Source organism: Martes martes (assembly GCF_963455335.1).
Source record: "Martes martes genome assembly, chromosome: 2".
In the NCBI taxonomy this organism is placed as follows: Eukaryota; Metazoa; Chordata; class Mammalia; order Carnivora; family Mustelidae; genus Martes; species Martes martes.
The window spans coordinates 205,856,963-205,881,002 of record NC_137889.1 but is presented as its reverse complement, the minus strand read 5'-3'; the positions used below and the strand labels follow the sequence as shown (position 1 = coordinate 205,881,002).

Genomic DNA, 24,040 nt, shown 5'->3' with positions numbered 1-24,040 from the left:
CTATCCCGTCTGCGGCGCTTTAGTAAGGCAACCTTGCATATTATTTTCAAACACATTCTAAAAGCTCTTCTACATCTAGTAAATCACACACGAACGCAGCAGACCAAGTTCCCCACTGATTGTCTTTAGGTTCCCTAAACATTTTTTATCACGTCACGTCAGTCACCACGCGGCACTTCGGCTGCGGACGCCGCGCTCCGGGATCTGTCTCTGTGCAGAGCACCCCGCGCTCCACGCAGTAGTTCCCCACGCATTTAAGCCTCTTAAGGGGCGCTCGGTGGGTTGAGCGTCTGCCCTGGCTCAGGCCCCGATCCCCGCGTCCCAGCATCCAGCCCCGCGTCGGGCTCCCCGCTCGGTGGGGAGCCTGCTTCTCCCTCGGCCCCTCCCCCTGCTCCCTCCCTCATCCTCTCTCTCTCTCAAGTAAATGCATAAAACCATTTTAAAAAAATTAAAAAACGAAATGGGAGTCCCACCTGCATAAGTGCCCCTCGCGCAAAAAGGCCACTTCTCTGTGCCAGTCACCAACGAACCCCGCCGGCCAGAGCCGACAGAAGTGCCGATTCTTGGAAACAGGCCCCAGAAGCGCCGCGGTGCTGGGCTCAGCCTCCCTCCTGGGTCGGCGTCCGACGCTGGGACTGTCCGAAGAGGCCTCGGGGACGGCGGACTCAGGAAGCAGGGGCGCGACATCGGGGACGGTGCGGGGACGGCACAGTCACGGCTCGTTGCCGAGTTCACCGCGGCGCGCCCCGGGCGCTCAGGCCCCCGGTCGGACGGAGCAGCGCACGGGGCGCCTCTCAGAACCGTCCTTTCCTGTCAGCCTCTCTCATTCTACCGCTCTTTGAAGATTTTTCTCACTCACTCGTCAGAGAGACGGAGACGGCGCCACCAGGGGCGGCGGGCGGCGGGCGGCGGGCGGCGCCGACCCCGCGCGGAGCATCAAACCTCAGGTGCCCGCCTGCGCGAACAGCCTCCCTCCGCCCCGAGCACGGTTTTACCTCACACTCGAGCGCTCGGGGCCTCTTCGCTCCACCGGGAAGCACCGCCGGCGAACGAGCGTCCTGGAGGCGCTTCGAGGCCTCCTCTCGGTCCCCGTACAGCTGCTCCAATGAGCGAGCGCTACTCCCGCTCCTGGCGCGGGAACCCTCCGGACGCGAAGGACCCCGGGAGCGCCGGGCGGACGCGAAGGACCCCGGGAGCGCCGCCCGGCTACAGCGCCCGGCACAGCGCTCCCGCCCCCTCACCTCAGCAGCTCGGACCGCACCGCCGCCCGCTGACGTCACCGCGCATGTCCGCCGCGGCGTGACCTCGGGCCGGCGCGGGCCACGCCCTCGCAAGCGCCATGCTGGGCGCGCGCGGCGCGGCGCTCGCGCGGGGCCTGCGGGGCCTGACGCGCTCGTGGCGGCGGGACTCCCGCGCTCTGGCCCTGGTGCGCGCGGCTGGCGCGTCCCGCGCGGGGCACGGGCAGCCTCCGGCCGGGCCGGGACCGCGCAGGCGCCGGCTCAGCCTGTCGGCCGCGGCGGTCGTGGACTCGGCGCCCCGCCCTCTGCAGCCCTACTTGCGCCTCATGCGGTTGGACAAGCCGGTCGGTGAGTGCGCGCGGGCGGGCGGCGGCGCAGGGGCGGGGGCTGCAGGCGTGCGGGGGACGCCCCGACTCGCGGGCGGCCCGCCGGCCTTCCCGCCCCCCGAGGCAGGTCGCTCTGCGGTCGCTGCGGCGCGGGGTCCGCTCCCGCTGGGGCCGGTGCGCGGCGTCGTGAGCGCTGCCCGCGGCCGTAAGCGCGGAGCCGCCGCCGGAGCCGCCGGGGCGCGGAGGGGCGCGGAGCCTCACCGGGGGCGCAGTCCGGGCGCCGAGTCCCGGCTCCCGGCGCCGCCCGCAACACGACGACTCGGGGCCGTGGAGTCCGGCGGGCTCAGCGCCCGCGGTCCGCCTGGCGGCTCGCGGTGGCCCCGAGACCTCCGTCCCCCCCGTTTGAGATGACGCCTCGCGGCCTGGAGCTCCGCCCTCGGTCTCTCGTCGCGGACGGACGCACGGACGCAGCGGCCGCTGGCTTCTCCGTGCAGTCCGCGCGCCGCGTTCACGGGCCGTCCCCGTCCCGCGCCCCCCGCGGAGCCCGGCGGTCGTGGCCGACGAGCTCCTCCGCGCCGCTGGCCTCGGGGACGGGAGGGCCCGGGGGAAGTCCCGCTCCGGGACGCCTGGCCTGGCTGGAGGAGACGGATGGCCGGGTGCGCTGCGACGGGAGGGGTCGAGCTCGCGGCGTGCGCAGTGGACAGTGCGGCGGTGGAGAGAGCTGCTCGCGGGGGCTCCGAGGCTAGGACGTGTCGGGAGCAGACTGGCCCTCGCAGGACGGGGGGTGCTGCAGAAGAGAAGGGAGATCCCGGCGGGGCGGAGAGCTGGAGCGCCCGGGACGGGAGCGCACCTGGAGTGGCGCGTGGCGCGGGAACGCCTGGGAGGCCGGGCTGGATCGGAGTGGACCAGGATGGACAGTCGGGAGCGAGGACGGAGCCGGAGCTGCGGGCCGTCTAGCGATGGCGCTTGCCGGGCAGTGCGTGGAGAGCCATGCGGACGCCCGGGTGGCGTCAGTCCAGCTCTGCCCGGCCGAGACCCCGAGTTCGGTCTTGCTCATGGTGTTCTAGGTTATGTACCACGTATTTGGGATCAGAGCACTAAGTGTTACAACACTTAGCTGTTAAGTTACAAAAGCAGATTAAAAGTACAGCCCTGCCATCTGACCCCTTGCATTTTGGGGCCAGACACAAGTTGATAGGCGTAAATTTCCAAGCCCGGTTCTCCTCCGAAGCGTAACCGTAATTCTGCTTTGGGGCCTGGGTCGCGGAGCGGCGCTATAGGCCTGCACACCTCCAGGACAGATCAGCAGCTGCCTTATTCCCGTTTCCGTAAACCTCTGGCTTTTACAGGAGTGGCCAAACCACCCCGCCACATAATGCGAGACTGGCCACTAAGAGGTTGTGAATAAAGGCCTGGAACCAGACCTCTTCGCTTCTCATCTATAAAATGAAGATACTAATAGTACTGACTTTATAAGGTTGTCATGAAAATTCATTTATATATGTGTGTGTGAAGGCCTTAGAACCGTGCCTGCCTAGTAAGTGCTCAAGAAATACTAGGCATTACTGAGAATTAAAGAAGTCTGGGTTAATAGTTCCGTATCTTGAGATACCAGCCTGCATGCTTTAGGTCTAAATAAGATGATGATTGCAGGGTTTTTTAGACAATTTACTAATAGCACTATATTATCATTCATTCAGCAAACATTTTTTCAGCCCCTACTATATGCCAGGGACAATAAATTGACAGTAGATTTGCAGGTTTGATGTTTCTTTATTTAAATTATTCTTTCATGGGGCAATTTTATATTCATTGTTTTACTTTGTTGAAATTGGATCTCGTTTTTATAAATCAAAGTGGAATTCATTGTTTTTCAGAATGGATTACAACTTCGTTGAAATTGTCACAAACTACAGTATTTCAGAAAGTTTCAGCAGGTGGCACTCTTTACACTAAATTGGTGTAATTTTTGCTTTACTCCACTTATGGGTGATTATGTTGTCTGGAAGGTAATATGTAAATTAGTAAAGAATCTTAGGTTCCATTTTCATAGGCTTTTTGGTCTGCCCACCACCTCTCAGAGCTTGTTCATTTTATTTCATCTCCGAGAGAATTTCTCCTTTTTCTACAACAGACATCTCTTTCTGAAGCCTGTTTGCATCCTTGTTATCTCTGAATCCTTCACGGAGGAGAGAATAACAAAAGTGCCATAGGGAAGAGAGGGAAGCCCTGTGGCTGAGAATCAGGGTTGCAGAGGAGCCGTAAGACTTAAGTATACGTGGAGCTTTAGGTATACTGAGTGATAGCACTGGCCTGAGACAGACTAGAGCCCGGCTACCTGAGTTTAAATTTCAGCTCTGCCACTTTTTGCCTTTGTGATCTTGGGCAAATTACTTCTTCCTCTGTGCTTCCGTTTTTGTATTTGTTAAGTGGGTATCATAAAAACTCCGCCTATTTCATAGGTTTGTCATGAGAATCAAGTGTTTCATGACAGCACCTGGGACATAGTAACAGTTACATGTTTGCTCTTACTGTTTTTATTTTCATTATCACTAGTTTCCTTTGCTAATAATAGTTCTGAGAGGTAGATAGTCTTTCCTCTCATTTGTATATGAAGAAGACGAAACCTTAAAGTTTAGTATACTGTAGTATCTAGCATCACTCCATTTCTTAGTGGTAGACATCGAACCGAATGTCTGACTTTTCCCTTCATTATAGGAAGCCCCCCCTCATCCATGGGGGTGCTCTACAGATTCCTCTATGTAAATGAATCTAGTTCCTAGAACGTAGACTAATGGCAAAGGAAATGTTGCTGCTGACGCAAAAATGCTGTAGGCGACTGCACTTCTTTTCTCTCCAGAATTTTTTTAAAAGATTTTATTTATTTATTTAACAGATCGAGATTACAAGTAGGCAGAGAGGCAGGCAGAATTTTTTTAAAATAGACCCTTCAGTTCTAGTTGCACCAGGAAAATCATGTCTTTGGAGTGGTGTTCTTTTGCTTCTGTCAGGGCAGGGTCAGTCTGTCCCTCTGAGCTATACTGGTAGATCCAGGAAAAAGGAGGTAGTTAAACACTTAACCTCTCTGTGAGTTTGTTTCCCATCTGTAAAACAGGAACAGTACTAGTGCCCACTCTGTAAGGGTGTGGTGGGGGAATTAAATGAATTTGTGTGTGTAAAGCATTTAGAACGGTAGCTAACATTTCAGGCCGTGTTAGCTGTTGTTGCTTTTGTTTTATATGGGACACACCAAATAGGAGTCTGTCCAGCACTCCTGAACCTGAATTCGAGTCTGAACTGGCCCTTGCTTGTTTTCACTCTCTGCTTGTCTTTTCTGCTGTGTCCTCCCTGGTCCCTCCCCCAGTGACTTGGGTAGCACTGTTTTATGGCTTTGAAGGACACTGTATTTGCCCTGTTTTTGAATTGATCTATTTTATTGTTATTGTTTGTTTAACTGTGTTTCTTCCTTTTCATTTAGAAGCCTCTCCCCCTTAGTCACTGCTATATTCTCAGTTCCTGTATGTGCTCTATAAATACCTGTAAATGAATAAAACTTGAACTTACAAAATTTAAATAGGATTATAAGCACTTTGTCATTCAGCCGCTTTTGTATAGGATCTCATCTTAGCCACATCTCCTTTTTCTCTGATGTGTCTAAATTGGGAAGTAAAGCTCCGAATTTATCGTAATAGGCACCATTTCCAAACATTTGTTGAAATACTTTCTTTTGAAAGTGGAATATCAAAGTTTACATGTGAAGTCTCTTTTCTGTACAATCTATTTGGTTTTAGCTTAATTTCATCTAGTTTATAGGCTAAGGACCAAGAACTAATGCTATTTGCATTGGCGCTACATGGCAAAATACTTAAAAAACAGTAGGTTTATGTCCACCTTCCCACAAGACAATTTTATTTTATTGTACTAACAACAGAAGAAAGTTTTGCTAACTTTTTTTTTAGCGGGTAATATGTGCATATGATATAAAATTCAGAAAGTGCAAAGGTGTAGAGTGAAAACTAAATCTTCCTCCCCTGTCTCCCAGCCAACCCAGTTCCCTTCCCCAGAAGCAAGTATTCGTTTCTCCTGTGTCCTCCCTGGCATGGCCTGCGAACATACTGACATTCAGATGTATGTGTTTGGAGTGGGGGAGTGCACACGCACGGTAACAGTAGTCTGGTAGCCCTCCATAGGGGTGGACTGCTTTGTAACCTCATGGGCAGTGTGTGCGTATCTCACTCCCAAGGGTGTGTATGAAGAATGTTATCTCAGTGTCATTTTGGTGTGTATTTCTGGAAGTTGATCTTTCATATAAAGAAGAGTCATTTGTATTTCTTTTTCTGTGAACTTCTATAATCCTTTTAGTCTGTTTTTCCATTGCAGTATTGATCTCTTTTCAGTTTCTAGGAACCCTCCATAGGGCCAAAGAGTCCTTTATGACACGAGTTGTTCATGTATTTTCCCAGTTTTGTCATGTGCTTTTGATTTTTTGTTCTTTTCTTCTTGGGGATATAATGTTTGAACAAATGAAGATAGCTGACTAACTCGAATGTGTTCCTTTTTTGTCTTTTTATTTTTGCTTAGGCACCTGGCTGCTGTATCTGCCATGTACTTGGAGCATTGGGTTAGCAGCTGCACCAGGTTGTTTTCCAGATTGGTACATGTTATCCCTCTTTGGCACTGGAGCTGTTCTGATGCGCGGAGCAGGCTGTACTATTAATGACATGTGGGACCGGGACTATGATAAAAAGGTAGTTTCTTCCTGGAAAGGAATAGGGAGCCTCCTCTCAATTCTGCACAGTGACATGGTGGCATCACTCTGGCAGTCCACAGAAGGCAAGGGATCTTTAGCGGACTCGCTGAAATCCAGCATGAGGAGTGCCGTTTTTCAGTTGAGTGGCTGGCATTGCACAGTGCGGCGCACCCCCTTTCTCCACACAAGAGCGGCCAGGCAGGCAGGGCGTGTATTTCATTTTTACAAAAATGAATTAGAATTTAGAAGGCCAAGGTAAGAACATTAGGAGCAAAGTGAAAAGATCATCCTGAAGCTTTGTGCATCCAAAAGGGCTGTTGTTCTTTCCTTTGAGATATATACTGGAGTTGCGACTACTCTTCTATAAATCAAATCTTCATTTAAATAAGCCAAGGAAGCCCCTGTTAGTGTTTGCTAAAATTATTTCATTAAAAAATGTAATTTTATTCCTTTTTTTCTCTTTGGAAAAATAGTACATGTTTAATCTGAAAAATTCAGACGGTACAGAAGTAGAAAGTATAGAAAGTGCAAGTCTTTCTTATCTGCTCTCCCAAACCCCCAGAGAAACTTCACTTAACAGTTTGATGCATTATATTTCTCCGGATAATTTTCTATGCGTATTCCAATGCATGTGTGTAATTATTTCTTCCTCAACGGTTATTTTCTCAAGGGAAGCGTCCATCTTACTTGCCTTTTATCCTAGCGACTCTGCCACAAACAAGTGTAAGATCATTCATTAAATGCTTGAGTAAATAATCAAGTAAACTTTCAATTTAAAAGAAACCCATGCTGAATTATGTAAAATGAATAATCTTATATACATATGTATAAAGTGAATAATCATCCCTAGTTTGCCTTTCCTGCTGGTCTGAATTTTCCTTTAGCAAGACACACCTGTAACGATTTTTAGTTTATAAGAATAGTACCACAATGTCTTTTTTAATTCAAAAAAATATTGATTGAATATTTGCTGTGTGTGAGACACAGTGACAGGCTTTAGGAGGATTGCGTGGATGAAGGACAGCATTCCTGACCTCACAGTTTCATAGCTACACTCTGGCAGCACTGTTGTGAGAATGGTGTCTGCAGGGGAACTTAACTGAAGACCCCCTACCTCAGCCAAAGGGAGCAGAGAGAACTTTCCAGGGGAGTGACTGGACTGTGTCAGAATAAGTTGGCAGGAAAAAGGTGGGCTGGAGAGTGAAGGTCACTCTGGACAGAGGGAACAGCAGATACAGAGGTGTGGCTGTGAGATAAAGTATAAAGCTTAACAACTGCCGGATGTGGTTTGTGTGTGGCTGGAGGATAGGGTTGTGGCAGGTGGCAGGAACTGCATGCTGAACACATCCCTCTGCCCCCCTGCTTCATGCCACGAGATGCACACTTTCCTGATTTGGGGTTCATAACCCTGGTCAGTTGTTCATTCTGCATAACTGTATGGTTGAGGCTGCTGGTATGTATCACTTCAAAATAATTATTGAACGTGTTTAGAGCAGCTAATATCAAAATCCTGGTTGTAATATTTTATTGAACTGTAAAGTTTTGCAGATGTTACTTTTGGGGGAAACTGGATAAAGGGTATGTGGGATCTTTATATTTTTTTAAAATGCCGAGATATTCTTTAAAAGCTGCATTTGAATCTACAGTTATCTCAAAAGAAAAAGGTTAATTAAAAAAATAATATATTCAAACCAACCAACTTATAATTAACAAAATATGACCATTTTAGTTTCCCCTGAAGTGATTTTTTTTCTCCTTAGGTAAAAGATTACTGATGAGATACCTTTTATCTCCCCTATGACATTTTTCTCCATTAGGAAAGTCCAGATACACATATAACAAAGCTCTTAAATGAGTGTTTTATAGCTATTGAGGAGGTTTTGCTAACATGACTTAAAATGTTACATGCTTCTCTCTTTTTTAAAATTAATTTTTTTAAAAATTTTTGTTCAATTTTTTTAAATGAAAGAAAACAAATCAGTTCATCCATTTCTTTCCTGCCCCCACTCCTCCCAGCCCTACCTCTGGTAACCACCAACCTCTTCTCTTTTTTAATAAGCTTGAGTTTTTGTTTTGTTTTGTTTGTTTTCGATTCTACATGTAAGAGAGATCATATAGTGTTTGTCTTTCTGTCTGACTTATTTCACTGAGCATAATGCCTTTGGGATCCATCCATGTTGTTGCAAAATGGGAAGATTTTTTTTAATGGTTGAATAGTATTTTGTGTATGTGTACCACAGTTTTTTTTATCCATTCATCCATCAACAGACAGATTGTTTCCATCTCTTGGCTATTTTAGGTAATGCTTCAGTGAACATGGGGGTACCTATATCTTTTCGAATTAATATATTCATTTTCCTTGGATGAATACCCAGATGTGGAATTCTGGATCATACAATAGTTCTACTTGTAATTTTTTGAGGGACCACCATACTGTTTTCCACAGTGGTTGCAACAGTTTATATTCTACTAATAATGCACAAGGATTCCCTTTTCTTCACATCCTCACCAAAACTTATTCTTGTCTTTTTGTTAATAGCCATTGTAACAGGTGTGAGATGATACCTCATTGTGGTTTTGTTTGCATTTTTCTGATGATTAGTGATATTAAGCATCTTTTCGTGCATATGTTGGCCATCTGTATGTCTTCTTGGAAAAATGTCTATTCATGTGTTCTGCCTATTTTTTATTTGGATTTTTGTTTTTTTAGTTACAGGAGTTCTTTATATATTTGGAGATGTGTGTGTGTGTGTGTGTGTGTGTGTGTGTGTGTGTGTATCCCTTATTGGATATATGATTACAGAAATGTTTTCCCCCCTTCAGTAGGTTGATTTTCGTTTCACTGATGGTTCACATTGCTGTGCAGAAGCTTTTTGGATTGATGCAGTCCCACTTTATTTTTGCTTTTGTTGCTTTTACTTTTGCTGTCAGATCCAAAAAAATTGCCAAGACCTGTGTCTAGGAGCTTATTGCTATTTTTTCTTCTAAGAGTTTTATGGTTTCAGGTCTTTTGTGCAAGTCTTTAAGCCCTATTGAGTTCCTTTTGGGTGTGCCGTTTATAGGCATCCCAGATGTATTCTTCTAGCTCTCCAGCTTTCCCAGCACCAGTTACTGAAGAGACTGTTCTTTCTCTGTTGTATAGTCTTGGCTCCTTTGTCATAACTCAGTTGACCATAAATGTGTGGGTTTATTTCTGGGCTCTCTATTCTGTTTCATTGATCTATATGTCTGTTTAATGCCAAAATCATGTTGTTTTAATTAGTGTAGCTTTGTAGTATAGTTTGAAATCAGGAAGTGTGATGCCTCCAGCTCAAGATTCTCAAGATTGCTTTGGCTACTCGGAGTCTTTTGTGGTTCCATACAAATTTTAGGAACATTTTATTTCTGTGAAAAATGCCTTTGGAGTTTTGATAGGGATTGCATTGACTATATTGCTTTGAGAGGTATGGACATTTTAGCAATATGAATACTCCCAATGCATGAGCTTGAAATATCTTTCCATATACTTGTGTCTTTAATTCTTTCATTAATGTCTTGTAGTTTTCAACATACAGGTCTTTCACCTCCTTGGTTAAATTTGTCTCTTGATATCTTATTCTTTACTGCAATTGTAAATGAGATTGTTTTCTTAATTCCTTTTCAGATAGTTCGTTATTAGTATAAAGAAACACAACAGATTTTTGTATTTTAAAGGATAAGTTAAAAAGCTTGGCCAAGTTGTATGCTTATCACAGTTTCTTAAGGACTATATATCATTAGGGAAATGTTTGTGGCTCAGGGTTTTGCTTAGTATGTTAGATAATAAGTAAATTGCTAATATAGTAAATAATAAGTAAATTGTTATTTGGGTGCGAGTTAAGTATGTTCTGTTGATTTTGTGTATAATCTGCCAACCATGTGATAAGCATTAGGTCCATAAACATTGCAATAATCTCAACATACAGGCATTAATGATTTAGTTTTATTTTATTTTTAAAAATATTGTATTTATTTCCGAGAGAGAGAACAAGTCAGGGAGGGGCAAAGGGAAAGGGACAAGCAGACTCCCCGCTGAGCAGGGAACCCTGTGCAGTGCTCCAGCTCCAGGACCCCAAGATCATGACCTGAGCCAAAGTTAGATGCTTAACTGACTGAGCCACCCAGGTGCCCCAGTGATTTAGTTTTATAAGCTATAAGCAAATGGTTTCATTAAAACCACACAGAATATGTTTTAATCATCATATCATTTTTAGTGTTTTGATAGAGTGCTAGTTTTTTTCACTTTTCAAAGTTAGCCAGGCGGTTATCAGTACTGAAGGAACAGTCTAATCTGTGGTTAGTAGTGTGGTCAGGGGGACTAGACAGTTTGTGCTCCTTACCATCCATGATTTGGGAAGTTACCAAGCCTCTGCTAAAACAGAGATGGCAAGAACTTGTGAGTGGCTAAAAGTCATTGTTGTTATGAGGATTCAATGATGTGATGCATACATAGTTCTTAGAATAGTGGCATATTATAAGCACTCACATACTAGCTGGAATAATCATAATAATCTAAAACAAATATAGGACATAATATATTTCTAAATAAAACTGTAGGGACCAAATCAAAGATAAAAGATCCAGGTCTGGCAGTCTAACCAAGGTGAGTCATTATAGATTTTGACAAACTGTGTATTGCACAGTGAACCATGCTATGAAATGGGTCAGCAAATTTTTTCTGTAAAGGAACAGATAGTAAATATTTTAGTCTTTGTGGGCCATACCGTCTTTGTTGCAACTATTTGATTCTATTCAGCATGAAAGCAGCCATATACAGTATGTTAACAAATGGGTATATCTCTGTTTCAACAGAATTCTATTTATGGACACTGAAACTTGAATTTGATATTATTTTCATGTGTCATAATACAATACTCTTTTTTAAACTGATTTTCAATTGCCTAAAAAAGTAAAAACTATTCTTATTAGCTCACAGGCCATATAAAAATAGGCAGTAGGCTGGATTTGGCCCATAGGCCATAGTTTGCTAATAACTCTTGATATAAATACAAATCAAAATAGTTAACATTTATTGCATACTTATATGCTTTTTAGACACTGCATTTACTCTGTGAGGCAGTGCTCTGATTATCTTTTCTTCTTTTCCCTCTCTCTTCTGTTTTTCTTTTAACAGGTAAATAACCTAAGTCCAAGAGAGGTTAAGTAATTTGCTAAAATTCACACAGTTGGAGTGATGGAACAGATTCACATGCTGGGTTCTTGGAACCCAGATCCTGAGTTCTTCTAACAATGTTGAAAATTTTGGTTATGGTCTTTTTTATGCTTCAGTTTAGAATAGTCACATTTCATGATTTTTAGACAGGAAAAGAACAACTAATATATCTTATTTGTCCACATAATGGCTCTGTCTGTTCATATTCTTATATTGAGTCTGCCCTTTGTATTTGGGTACAATTAATATTAGATTATAGACCCATCCTTAAATAGCCTGGCAAAAGGACTCCCGTTTTCAAACCCAGATAGTTTGTCTTCTTTATTTACATTTGATTGCTGATTGCAGTGCTTCCTGTAATCAAAACATTCACTGCAATTTCCTCTTTCCTGAGAATTGCCATTATTGTTGTCTCTCTTTTCTCTGTGGAAATTAACATATACTTGCAAATAAGCTGGGTACCTAATTAGCCAGATGAGGAAGTTGCTCTGTTTTGTGTATTCAGAAATGGGAGATGGAAAGAAAGGGGAATGAGTGGTGGGAATTTTTAGTGCTTTTCTTAGCTGTTTTGAATACGAAGTTTTGATTTATGGCAGTGCTTCCAATGTTGAATTCACATTTTAGTTATATTTTTGTCTTAGTGCCTGCCTTGGGCCATTCTCTTCATTATATGTTTAAATCCATGATTAAGCCATTACCTGAGGCTAAGGTTTGTGTTTTTATTTATTAAGGTTATAAGAACAGCAAATCGCCCAATAGCTGCTGGAGACATTTCAATTTTTCGATCCTTTCTTTTCCTCGGGGGACAGCTGACGTTGGCACTGGGTGTTCTTCTGTGTCTGAATTACTACAGGTATAGTAAATATGTTTTTCAGAGTCACGTATAAAATCTCTGTCTTTTGAAATGGAGAAAGTAGGAATAAATAAAATTGATATATCTTTATCACAAAATTATTTACTGGCTACCTATGGAGCATCTGTAAGTTAGCAAGTATAAAGAAATCACCACATGTTATAAAACCAAGAATGTTTTCTACCAAAGGAATGAGAAGATCAGCATTTAATTTATTCTGAACCATGGTTATACTTACATTATGTATTCCCCAAGAAACACATGGCACTTTCATAGCTTTTCCAAATGCATACATGGATGTGTACATATACCCTTATGTATAATTTTATTTATCCTGACAGTGTCTCTAAGTTAGATAGAAGTGATTATACTCATTTTGCAAAAATATTAACCAGGACTTTCCTAGAGTCATGCTCATAATAGATGACAGAGGGGAAAAGTGGAAGGATTCATTCCTATATCTTTTAAATAGAGACAAAATTAAACTTTGTGCATCAGATGGCTCCTTACAAAGTATATAAATGAGGAAAACAAGACAAAAAATTAGTGTCACTTTATAGAGGCTAGACTAAATTACATACTTTACCCTGACAGCATCACATGAAAATGCTTTTAGGTTTTTCCTGGAAGGATGGTGTTGGGTGAGCTGGGAGAAACAGAACACCTTATGCTGTTATCCTTTTACAGATGCTCTGTCCTCTCCTAGAGAAGTTAACACCCGTTGTGCATATCGGGAGGGGGATCTGGAGTCTTAATTCTGTTGGGACATTTCCGTTTATTAGCTGTCTTAATGTTGAAAACAACATTTAGAGAGGCAGTAGCATGTGGTGGGTATCAAGTTGGACTCTAGAGCCATCCTCCTAGCCCTGCTACTGCCTGGCTGTACGATAGTCAACAAATTACTTAATCTCTTTGTGCTTTAGTTTCCTCATCTGCAAAAAAGAAGTAGAATAAAACTGTCTGCCTCTTAGGTTTTTGGTGAAGACTATAATGAGTTAACTAATGTAAAACAGAATAGCTCCTAATACATGAAAGCACTGTATGTATTATTACTTCGTTCCCTTGTTTTGTAACACTTAAAATATTTTCTAATCATCTTTTATCGTAACTAAAGTCTAGGAAAATAATTTTACAAAGCAAAAGTTATAACTTAAGAAAAGTCATTTTCCAATTAGTGTCACTACCATTGTCTTCTTTAGCATTTCTAAGAGATGGTGATACTAATCTTCATTGGTTTTTCTTGATTTCAGTATAGCTCTGGGAGCAGCATCCCTGCTTCTTGTCATCACCTACCCACTAATGAAAAGAATTACATACTGGCCTCAGTTAGCCCTGGGTAAGCTTGAAATAACTACAAGTATTTCCTTCAATACGCTCAAACTTGTACTTTTGTGTGTGTGTATGTCTCTACTGTGGCAGAGATAAAAAGTCGGTCATGAAATTTTCTTTCTTTTTTTTTTTTTTAAAGATTTTATTTATTTATTTGACAGAGATCACAAGTAGGCAGAGAGAGAGGAGGAAACAGGCTCCCTGCTGAGCAGAGAGCCCGATGCGGGGCTCGATCCCAGGACCCTGGGATCATGACCTGAGCCGAAAGCAGAGGCTTTAACCCACTGAGCCGCCCAGGCGCCCCAGTCATGAAAATTTTCTAAACCTAAAATAGATTTTCATATTTTAAGGGAGGGCAATTGGCCATTTTTATTGTATAAGAAATTTTGCATACTTACTAAGATTCTCACCATTATTATTTTCGGAAGCGCTCTTTTAAAAATCAAGGATGTCATGAAGAAAAAATTAACTGATTGGACCCTACCCTTCTCTTTAAGTCACCGACCTGGATGCCCTGAGGACTTGGGGGAGTGGGGTAGAAAGCACAGTCAGGCAAGAGAACTGGGGTTCGTATGTGAAAGCTTAGCTAGCCCATTCCTGTGAGGCCTTCCTTAGATGTTCCAGGAGAAAGTAAGCCAGTCTAGCCTCCAGCTCCCACAGCGCTCTGGTGTGGCGCTTACTCGTTTCACCGGCAGTGACTAAAGGAGAAGATGCTGAGGGCCGCCTCCGTCCCCCAGTTGTAGATTGTAAATGCCTGACAGGTAAAGCTCTCTTTGCATGTGGAGGGCCCGGTGTCTAGCATAGCCCTTGGTATATCCCGGCTAGTCCAAACATACTTGTTGGCAGCAGGAGCCGAAGGTAAATAGGTCACAAAAATACCTACTCCTAGAATAAGCTAGAGTGTTCCTAGAACTATTCTAGTTGTTTGAGCTACTTTTTTACTGAATAAAAGAAGACAAGCCACGTGGGACCCACTGAGTCCGAGGTACCCAAGGGACTTGCGGGTGGAAATGTCCAGCGGGCAGTTCAGTGTCCAGTCCGAAGGGCTGCACGAGCAGACCGAGGCGCTGTTCACATGGAGGTGTTGTCTGCAGTCTTCAAAGAAGATGGGCTGACAGAAGAAATGAGCGTACTCACCTGCGCTCCTGTTTCTGTAGCGTGTGGGGGAAGTCAAGTCAGAAACGAAAGAACACAAGGGTTTGACTCAGGTAGGCCCGAGTTGAAACCCCAGCTTCTACTGCTCGTTGACTGCTCCAGGCACCATACTAGGTAGGGTACATGTTCTCACAAGACCCCCTGTTTATCACGGTGACATTATTCTTTCTGTTACTGTGTTATTTTAATTGTCTGTTCCACCTCTCTGAGCCTGTCTCCTTTTTTGTGCAGTGTAGCTAGTCACCGCCACGGAGAGCTGAGAGAATTTCAGGAAGAGACATAGAATACAGTGCACAGAGCCTAGTGCCTAGAAGTACTTACTGTGTGTTGATGCCCCTCCCCCCTTTTGGGCGTCTGAAGTGCATTTAGACTTGTCCTCTCTGTCTCACCCCTTGTAGGGTTGACTTTTAACTGGGGAGCATTACTCGGATGGTCTGCCGTCAAGGGCTCCTGTGACCCATCTGTGTGTCTGCCTCTTTATTTTTCTGGAATTATGTGGACTCTAATATATGATACTATCTATGCCCACCAGGTAAAAAAAAATCTTTTTTTCTTAACTTTGGTTTAGTTATTGTTGCCATTTAAGAACTTTATGAACCACGTTAAAGGGGAAGTTTTTTCTTCTGAAAAGAAAATCATTCACGCTTCCTTGGCTCCAATAAAATATTTTTATTTCATGTGTATATGTGTTTACCAAAGAGATCAACTCTTATTTACAAGCACTTAAACAGTATTTACATGCCCAGGCATGTGAACACTTTTGTTGTTGTTATTGTTTTCTTTTAAAGATTATTAGAGTGTATATGAGTGGCGGGGGCGGGCAGGGCAAAGCGAGGGAAAGAAGCAGACTCCCCTCTGAGCTTACAGTATGAAAGGAAAAACATACACTAACCCCACACTCATTACCTCGATTTGGTGCCGAGATAGCCTATCAGATAGCCATCTGCCTACAGGTCGGTGTGGAGCTCAGCACCGGCCTCTGATAACACATGACTATAATAAGCACGACAGTATGTGGAAATGCTTAGAAATTAAATTGCTGGAGGCGATCAGTTAGCTGGATGTGAGTGTATCACCAAAACCTAGCTCTGCTTAAACAGCAGAGATTTGATGGGAGAGGCAAGGGATAAACTGAGCTAGAGGTGAGATGTGAAAGGATGTGGGTAAGTGGCAGTTGAAGATTTTTCTGCATCTGTGATTGTAGCAAGATCGAAACTAAAATGTACAGGAAGTTGTTGCAATTCGAGAGCTCTGAGGTAAGGAGAAGCCATGGGAACCATTAGACTTGAGTTTTACTTGGAATGTAGTCAGTGTGTAGTTAAGAGTCACTAGGAGGGTCATAAGAAATACAACATGTGCCCTCCTTATTACCCACCACCCGGGAGGGCACGTACTGCATGGAGCACTGCTTGTGGTGCATAAATAATGAATCTTGGAACACTGAAAAAATAAAATTAAAAAAAAGAAAAAGGACATGTGGAAATGGAGCTGGAAGATAATCTCAGCAGGGACACTTAACTTCCATTGGGCCTGCACTTCGTTGCTAATCAGCCTATGTCTGAGTTAGTCGGCTTTCATGACTTAGTCCTTTGAAGGCCACTTTCTTCCGAGATTAGATAGCGGTGATGGTTATACAACCAAAATGGTGAGTTTTATAGCATGTCAATAAAAACTGGACAGTTTCTTACTGCTTTCTGGTGTTAGGACAAAAGAGATGATGCCCTGATTGGTCTTAAGTCCACGGCGCTGCGGTTCCATGAAAACACCAAGCGGTGGCTCGGTGGCTTCGGTGTGGCGATGCTGGGGGCTCTGAGCCTGGTGGGAGTGAACAATGGTCAGACGGCGCCCTACTACGCTGCCCTGGCTGCTGTAGGAGCCCATCTGGCCCACCAGGTTGGACCTTTTTCTTACTTTTTCTCCTTATTTTTCCTTGGTATAAATTTGTAAAAATTATTTAAACAAAACAGCCTCTGTGTTTACCGAGCAAGGTACTTCATAAAGCAACTACTTGACTTGCGCTACCGTGAACCATCCCCTCGCCTCTGCCAACGTGTCATCTAAAAAAGCTAGCTCTATTATTTCAGAGAAATACTTTAAAACTAAACCTAGTGTCTTCTTGGCGCAGTAGGCAGCGCGTCAGTCTCATAAAACTAAACCTAGATTTTTTTTTTTCCTTTGATGTTTCTGGAATTTCTTCTGATTCATGTCTAGAAAAATTTCAACAGTGTCTGAAGGTTGTGGGTTGAGTTGAATTGCTCTGAAAGCAAACTGATCAACATAACTATATTTTTACTATGCCAGCTTCAGTGACGGATATGGTAGTTAGCGAACTAATCATTCGTAAGTTTGGGTCTCCTGGCATTAGCAACCAAGGCCAGAAAAGACATGAAGTGCTAACATGTCAGAGTTCTGTCTAGATAGAGGGATTTCAGGATACCCAACCAGCACCCGTAAGCTTATATTGTGAATCTGCATTAGTGACTTTTGTAAAATGAATGAACCAGATCTAAGCTTAATGAGATTGCTTGAACATGGACTCTAGCTTTGTATCAGCATTACTTTTGTTTTCTTCAGATAGATCCAAAAACATGTTAGCCTATATATAGATGATCTGTTTTATACAGATTATTGCAAATTACTTATCAGTGTAAGCCGGATTTGCATAGCAGTATGAAGGAGACTAAAATCCAGTGTCCATAAAGTAAACCCCATGCCATATCACCTCATTGTTTTTCTCACAAGGAAAGCTAAAGACAGGAATTGGTGATTTTCCAGGATTCTCTAGATTTCACCATTTTCCTCCTCAGGATTTCGCAGCATCTTCTCTTGGTCATAACTCAGCTCTGTGGGGGTTGTCACCATCAGTTGATTGTCTGATCAGGATAATGGATGTGTAGCCATATTTAATTAAGCACTGGATATTAGTGGAGGAAGGCAGAAATTACAAGGAAAATTACAAATACCGTAAGAAATATTTGGAACCCACCCAAAAATTCTAAATGGCATTTGTGGTCTTCTATCTAGTCCTTGACACAATATTTTTAAGATGGACATAGCCTTCTAAGGTTTGGAAAAAAAGGAAATATGATGATTTTAAATCTGTGGCCGTATAATAAAGAATAGTTGGGAAAATGAGGGATGCTGGTGCTTAAGCTTAATAACCCCAGGAGTGACTAAGACAGGGACATGGGGCTTTCTTGATACATTTGCAGGACTACTGTGGAGAAGAAGGAACGTGTTTGTTCTAGGTCAGAGCAGATCTAGGTTGCCAGATCCCCTTCTCTATGGAGGGATGGGAAGGAGGTTTATACATGCTTAGCGTATTTTTGGGTATCACAAATAAACTGGGGAGGGGTCACCACAGCCATTTGGTGAGTGGGGCCAGGTATGTTAAATATCTTTCAACGCGGTGGACAGCCCTGCACAATAGGGAATTGTCCTTCCCAAAGGTGACTTGTCAGCCTTTTGAGAAACATTGCTCCAAGGAGTAAAGCTAGAACGGGAGGGTAGGAGTTAAAGGAGGCAGATTTTAGATCAGTGTAACTGGTTTAGAGCTTTCTAAATAGAAGTAAAAATAGCATGGTTGCCTCTCAGCATTCACACACCACTCAAGTGGACGGTTTTAGGACGCGGCTTGGATGATACCCAACGAGAGATACGGTAGATATTTCTACACTGGGAAACAGTTTGGGATACAATAAGGGCTTCCCATTGCTTAAAACCCTGTAACAAAGTACTGTCTTCTCTATACTGATGTGTTTATTTGTGGTGCCAAAAAGTTCATACTAAGTGCTAATGCAGCATCCTGGTCTTCTCTTACAGATATACACTCTAGACATCCACAGACCTGAGGATTGTTGGGATAAATTTACCTCCAACCGAACACTAGGACTGATAGTTTTGTTAGGGATTGTCCTTGGGAATTTGTGGAAGGAAAAGAAGACAGATGAAGTGAAGAAAAATATAGATAGTAGAATAGAAAATTAGCAAATGACGTTGATCTAGGAATCTTTTTTTTTTTTTTTAAGATTTTTTATTTATTTATTTGACAGAGATCACAAGTAGGCAGAGAGGCAGGTGGAGAGAGAGGAAGGGAAGCAGGCTCCCCGCTGAGCAGAGAGCCCAATGCGGGGCTCGATCCCGGGACCCTGGGATCCTGACCTGAGCCGAAGGCAGAGGCTCCAACCACTGAGCCACCCAGGTGCCCCTGATCTAGGAATCTTTAAAACAGACTTGTGCAGAATACTCTCTGGTCTTATTACCGCATAATCAGACTTGAAGAAGCAGTCTTGCAGTATGTTCATGAACTAAGAACCAGAAGATGAAGGCATAGACCGTCTTTGCCTGGATTTAGTTCAAGCATTTACTAGCAAAATCCTTTTCCTGTCCCAGAAACCAGGAACTCTTAAGGATTTGAGTGACTGTGAGTCTTCTCATTATGATTCCCATCTGCAGTTATGGGAATGGTATGAGTTTGGGCACTTTAAAAGACACCTGCTTTCTATCTCATCTAAGTGAATGAATGTAGGAAAACAGACTTTAGGGAAAAATAAAAGCTGCTGTAGAACGTTGGGGTTTATTGTTCTTTGTTGTGACCTTTACTCACTACCCAAAGCAGTAATTGAGGAAACCATCCTGTTTTCTGTATCTTAGGAAAATTTAAATAAGTAAATAAAAATTTTCATCTCCCGTGTCCATGTGTACTTTGTTACCAGTCCTGACATTTATTTCATACATCGGGCGTCTGCACAGCCATGGTGACCAGAGGTGCTGGGTTGAGTTGAGCTGCTCTGAAAACAAACTGATCAACTTAGTACCAGAGGCTATTTTAATTTCTGTTGATTTCCTTTTTTATCTTCTCAGATTGTGATATATAGGATAATGGCGTGTCCCTTACGTGTTCTAAGAGGTTCTTCCCTTGCCCCCTTCAGAATGTTCTCAACATAACAGCCAGAGTGATTTCCTTACAGTCTGTGTGAGGTTCTGTCATTTCTCTACTCAGATCCCTCCAGGATCTCTCAGGTTCCTCAGAACAGACTTAAAGTCCTGTCACCTGCCAGGCCCTTCGTGATCTGCTTTCATCCTCCACGCGGCTTTCCCATACGCCTCTTGAGCGCCACTGGCTTCCTCACTGCTGCTCAGCAGGGTGGTGGGCTTCTGCCCCCGGGCCTTTGCATGTACACTTCCTCTTGCCTGGAGTGCTGTCCTGGAATTATCTCAGTCCTTCACAGCAGGTCTTTTCCTAAATGTTACCTTCTCAGAGGCTTTTTCTGGCCACTGTTTATAAAATTATGTAATAAATGCTACCTATGCTTTTTTTTTTCCTCTTCAGAACTTAACACTATTCACCTAAAATATACTTTATGTGATTTAAGTGGCTCTCGTGGATAGTGGGGTGTGGGGGAGGCAGTTGTTTGTGTGTATGGATTGTGGGTGGCAGTAAACACTAAATGGGGTAACGGTGGTAATGGTGGTGGTGATTATGCAGCTGACAGAGCACTTGCATGTGCCAGGCCCGGATAACGAAGCAAAGGAAGTTGTAGTGAGCTGTCGGTTTGGCAGATACCGAATCACTGAGAGTGAGTGAGTGGGTTTACAAGAGCAGGAGCGGCCACAGTTCTCTACTATAGCAGCAAGGCATTGAGGGGGAGAGTAGAAATGTATTCTACTTTAAGGGAGATACAATTGGCTTCTATCTAATTCTGACATTGTATCAGGATAGATAAACTTTAAATCTGTTGATTTCTGGGTTGGTTTTTCTTTGGTTTTTGGGTTTTGGTTTTTCTTTTCTTTTTTTTTTTACAAATATATAGATTTTTCCTGTGGGAAAAATTATTTAGGAAAATACACAATTTATCTTAAAAATATAGTAATAAAAAATTCAGTAATAATAAAAATAGAGTTTAAACAGATGGAGGGATGTCTTCAATAATGAAAGAATTGAGAAGTGGAAAAAATTGAGCTTAGGAAAGGCTTATGCCTCTTAAAGAGATACCATTTCTTGTAGCAAAAAATGTTCATTTCTAAGTGCCTTTTCCCACATGTGGGCTCTAGAAGGACGTTGGCCAGGTTAAATGGTGGAGGAGCATGGCCAGTGGGGATCTGTACTTAGCACAGTGAGGCATGGTGTGGCGTCACCTACATAGTACCGTAAAGGAACTTAGAGCAGAATCCCCTTTCCATTTAGGAAAATGTTCCAGTGTCTGAAAGGGCAATAATTCTGTTGAGGACTGGCTGTATGATTTGCCAAAATCTATATAAGCTCTTCTACACTGGGTGCGTAATTTGCAGATCACCCTGTATTTTAAAATGCCTAAAATCTTAACCCATTAGCCCTAATTCCAATTAGAGGAGGGTAAGTACAATGTATTTCAATTTTATTTTCCTAAGTTGGTTGATGAACATTAATATGGGACAAATCCTAGAATCAGCAAAATGGCAGCCATTTATGATAAATGGGAACAGGAGAGAACATAGATTAAAATTCAGAGATCGTTTGCCTTCAAAAAGCCACTCAAACGTAACTGAATTATTTTAGTTCCTTCATTTCATTTCTTCTTTCTTCTGTCAGGTAGAAAAGTTGAATAAGTAGTATAAATACTTAAGGGGCAGATTGAGGGGTTGGAGAAAGATGTAGATTATTAACCTCTGAGATCATGGACTTAAGTGTTGGAAAGAGGTGCGGCTGTCATCCACCCAGTCATCAAGTGCCGGGGGGTCTCTCCCACATACCCAGGAGGGTACCATAGCTTCAGATAGTTAAAGTACCTCTTGTTCTGGGAGATCCATTCAATGGAGAGGGCCCTTGCCCTAAGTTTCTGCTGCAGAATCACTGTGAGGTTGTCAAGAGCATGTGAAAGAACTTAAACTGAACAGTTACCTGGTAGAAGTTTGTCGTGAGGGGCGACATGTGGTGGGAGATACAGGAAATCTGGCCAGAGTCAGAAAAAAAACATCCCAAGCGCTGCCTCTCCTCTTCCTGAACTTCTTTACTAGATCCCCCTATGCCTCTTCCAGACTGGAAAACCTTTCCCGGGTCACACCCTGCTCTTTCTTCCAAATCGACATACACTCCCCCCCCTTAGGCTAGTCTCTTCACTATCTGCAGGCCACGCTCATCTGCCCAGCTCTGCCATTACAACTGTCTTGGCAGCCGCTGGATAGCAAGGGCTTGGTCTTTGGAGCAGGCAGCCCCATGTGTGAATCCTTCCTGTCATGCTTGCCAGCTGGAGACCTCTGGCAAGTGAACAGCCCTCAGCCACTGCATTCTCACCCAAACTGGGCTGTTGGGAGTATGAGACAGTTGGCATATGTTCAAGCCTGTTATGGACTGACTGAATTATATTGTCTCCAAATTCCTATATCAAAATTCTACCCCCCAGGAACTCAGACTGTAACCATGTTTGGTGATAAAGTCTCTAAAGAGATTATTAAGTTAAAATGAAGCCATTAGACTAGGCCCTAATCCACTGTGACGTGTCCTTAGAAGAGGAAGTCTGGGCACATGGGCGGTTGCACCCAGGGATGACTGTGTAAAGGAGAGAGAAGATGGCCACTTACTAGCCAAGGAGACTGACCTCAGAAGAAACCAGCCTTGCCCACATCTTGATCTCAGACTTCTGGCATCCAGAACTGAGAAAAACAAATTTCTCTTTTTTAAGCCATTCAATCTGTGATATTTTGTGAGGGCAGTGCTAGCGAACTTAGTACAAAGCCCCAGTAGCTAACTTAGCACAGAAAAAGACGCGCTTCAAATGCAGTTCACTGGAAAGCTTTTCCTCTTCCACCCAGACCTACCTTTTTGTCCTAAAACACAAATTTTAGCCCTTCTAGTACTTACAACAATGGTGGACTGAATAAAATCCTCCAAAGATCTCCCTGTTCTAATGTCCAGAAACAGTTTATGGGTTACTTTATGTACTAAATATATAGTATATATACTAAAGTGGCTTTGCAGATGTGATTGAGAAGAAATTGAGATGGAGATTATCATGGTTATCTAGGTGGGCCCACTGTAATCACAAGGCTCTTTATAAGAGGCAGCAAGAAGGCCATGGTCAGTTCCAAGAGGTGGAATGAGGGAAGGGCAAGGTTAAAGTGATGCAAGGGGTGGGTGGTGAGCCAAGGAATGCAGACGGCTTTTAGAAGCCCAGAGAGACAAGGACGCAGATTCTCCCCTCAGAACCTCTAGAGGGAACTGACCAGCGGACAACTTGACTTCCACCCAGTGGAACTGAGCTGGGACTTCTGACCTCCAGAACTGTAGGATTATAAATTCATGTTGTAAGCCAGTAAGTTTGTGGTACTATGTTATAGCAGCAACAAGTGAACTAATACAACAACTGTTCAAGCTCTGGCTGACCTCTGAACAGCCAGGGCGCGTGGTCGGTACCAGCGGAGCAATTGCTAAGAACGCAAGTCCGGTACCACCTCACACCAGTCAGAATGGCTAAAATTACAAGTCAGGAAACAGACGAGGTGTTGGTGAGGATGCGGAGAAAGGGGAACCCTCCTACACTGCTGGTGGGAATGCAAACTGGCGCAGCCACTCTGGAAAACAGCATGGAGGTTCTTCAGAAAGTTGAAAATAGAGCTACCCTACCACCCAGCAATCACACCACTGGGTATTAACCCCAAAGATACAAATGTAGTGCTCCGAAGGGGCACGTGCACGCAAATGTTTATAGCAGCAATGTCCACAATAGCCAAACTATGGAAAGAACCTAGATGTCCATCAACAGATGAATGGATAAAGATGCTGTATGTATACACAATGGAATACTATGCAGCCATCTAAAGAAATGAAATCTTGCCATTTGTGACGATGTGGATGGAACTGGAGGGTATTTGGCTGAGCAAAATAAGTCCATCAGAGAAAGACAATTATCATATGATCTCTCTGAGATGAGGAATTTGAGAGGCAGGGCAGGGGGTCGTGGGGAGTAGGGAGGGAAAAAAATGAAACAAGATGGGATCAGGAGGGAGACAAACCGTAAGAGACTCTTAATCTCGGGAAACAAACGGGGTTGCTGGGTGGGGGGGGGGGGGAGGAGAGGATGGCTGGGGGATGGACACTGGGGAGGGTATGTGCTATGGTGAGTGCTGTGAAGTGTGTAAGACTGATGATTCACAGACCAGTACCCCTGGGGCAAATAATACATTATATGTTAATTTAAAAAAACAAAACACAAGTCCAGG

General features: G+C 43.7%; 1 protein-coding gene across 1 annotated transcript; it reads left to right on the top strand.

Moving 5' to 3' along the window:
* Positions 1 to 1,321: 1,321 nt before the first annotated feature.
* On the top strand, positions 1,322 to 19,535 carry COQ2 (coenzyme Q2, polyprenyltransferase). The gene is made up of 7 exons (XM_080795086.1): positions 1,322 to 1,586; positions 6,146 to 6,312; positions 12,237 to 12,358; positions 13,609 to 13,694; positions 15,241 to 15,374; positions 16,547 to 16,735; positions 18,665 to 19,535. Exons 1-7 carry the CDS (start codon positions 1,340 to 1,342, stop codon positions 18,827 to 18,829), a joined length of 1,110 nt encoding a protein of 369 aa, XP_080651212.1. The 5' UTR covers positions 1,322 to 1,339; the 3' UTR covers positions 18,830 to 19,535.
* Positions 19,536 to 24,040: the final 4,505 nt, after the last annotated feature.

Coding starts and splice junctions, on each gene's coding strand:
- COQ2 (XM_080795086.1), top strand. CDS start 1,340: ATGCTGGGCGCGCGCGGCGCGGCGCTCGCGCGGGGCCTGCGGGGCCTG. Junction 12,359..13,608: donor CTGTGTCTGAATTACTACAG/GTATAGTAAATA, acceptor TCTTGATTTCAG/TATAGCTCTGGGAGCAGCAT. Junction 13,695..15,240: donor CTGGCCTCAGTTAGCCCTGG/GTAAGCTTGAAA, acceptor CACCCCTTGTAG/GGTTGACTTTTAACTGGGGA.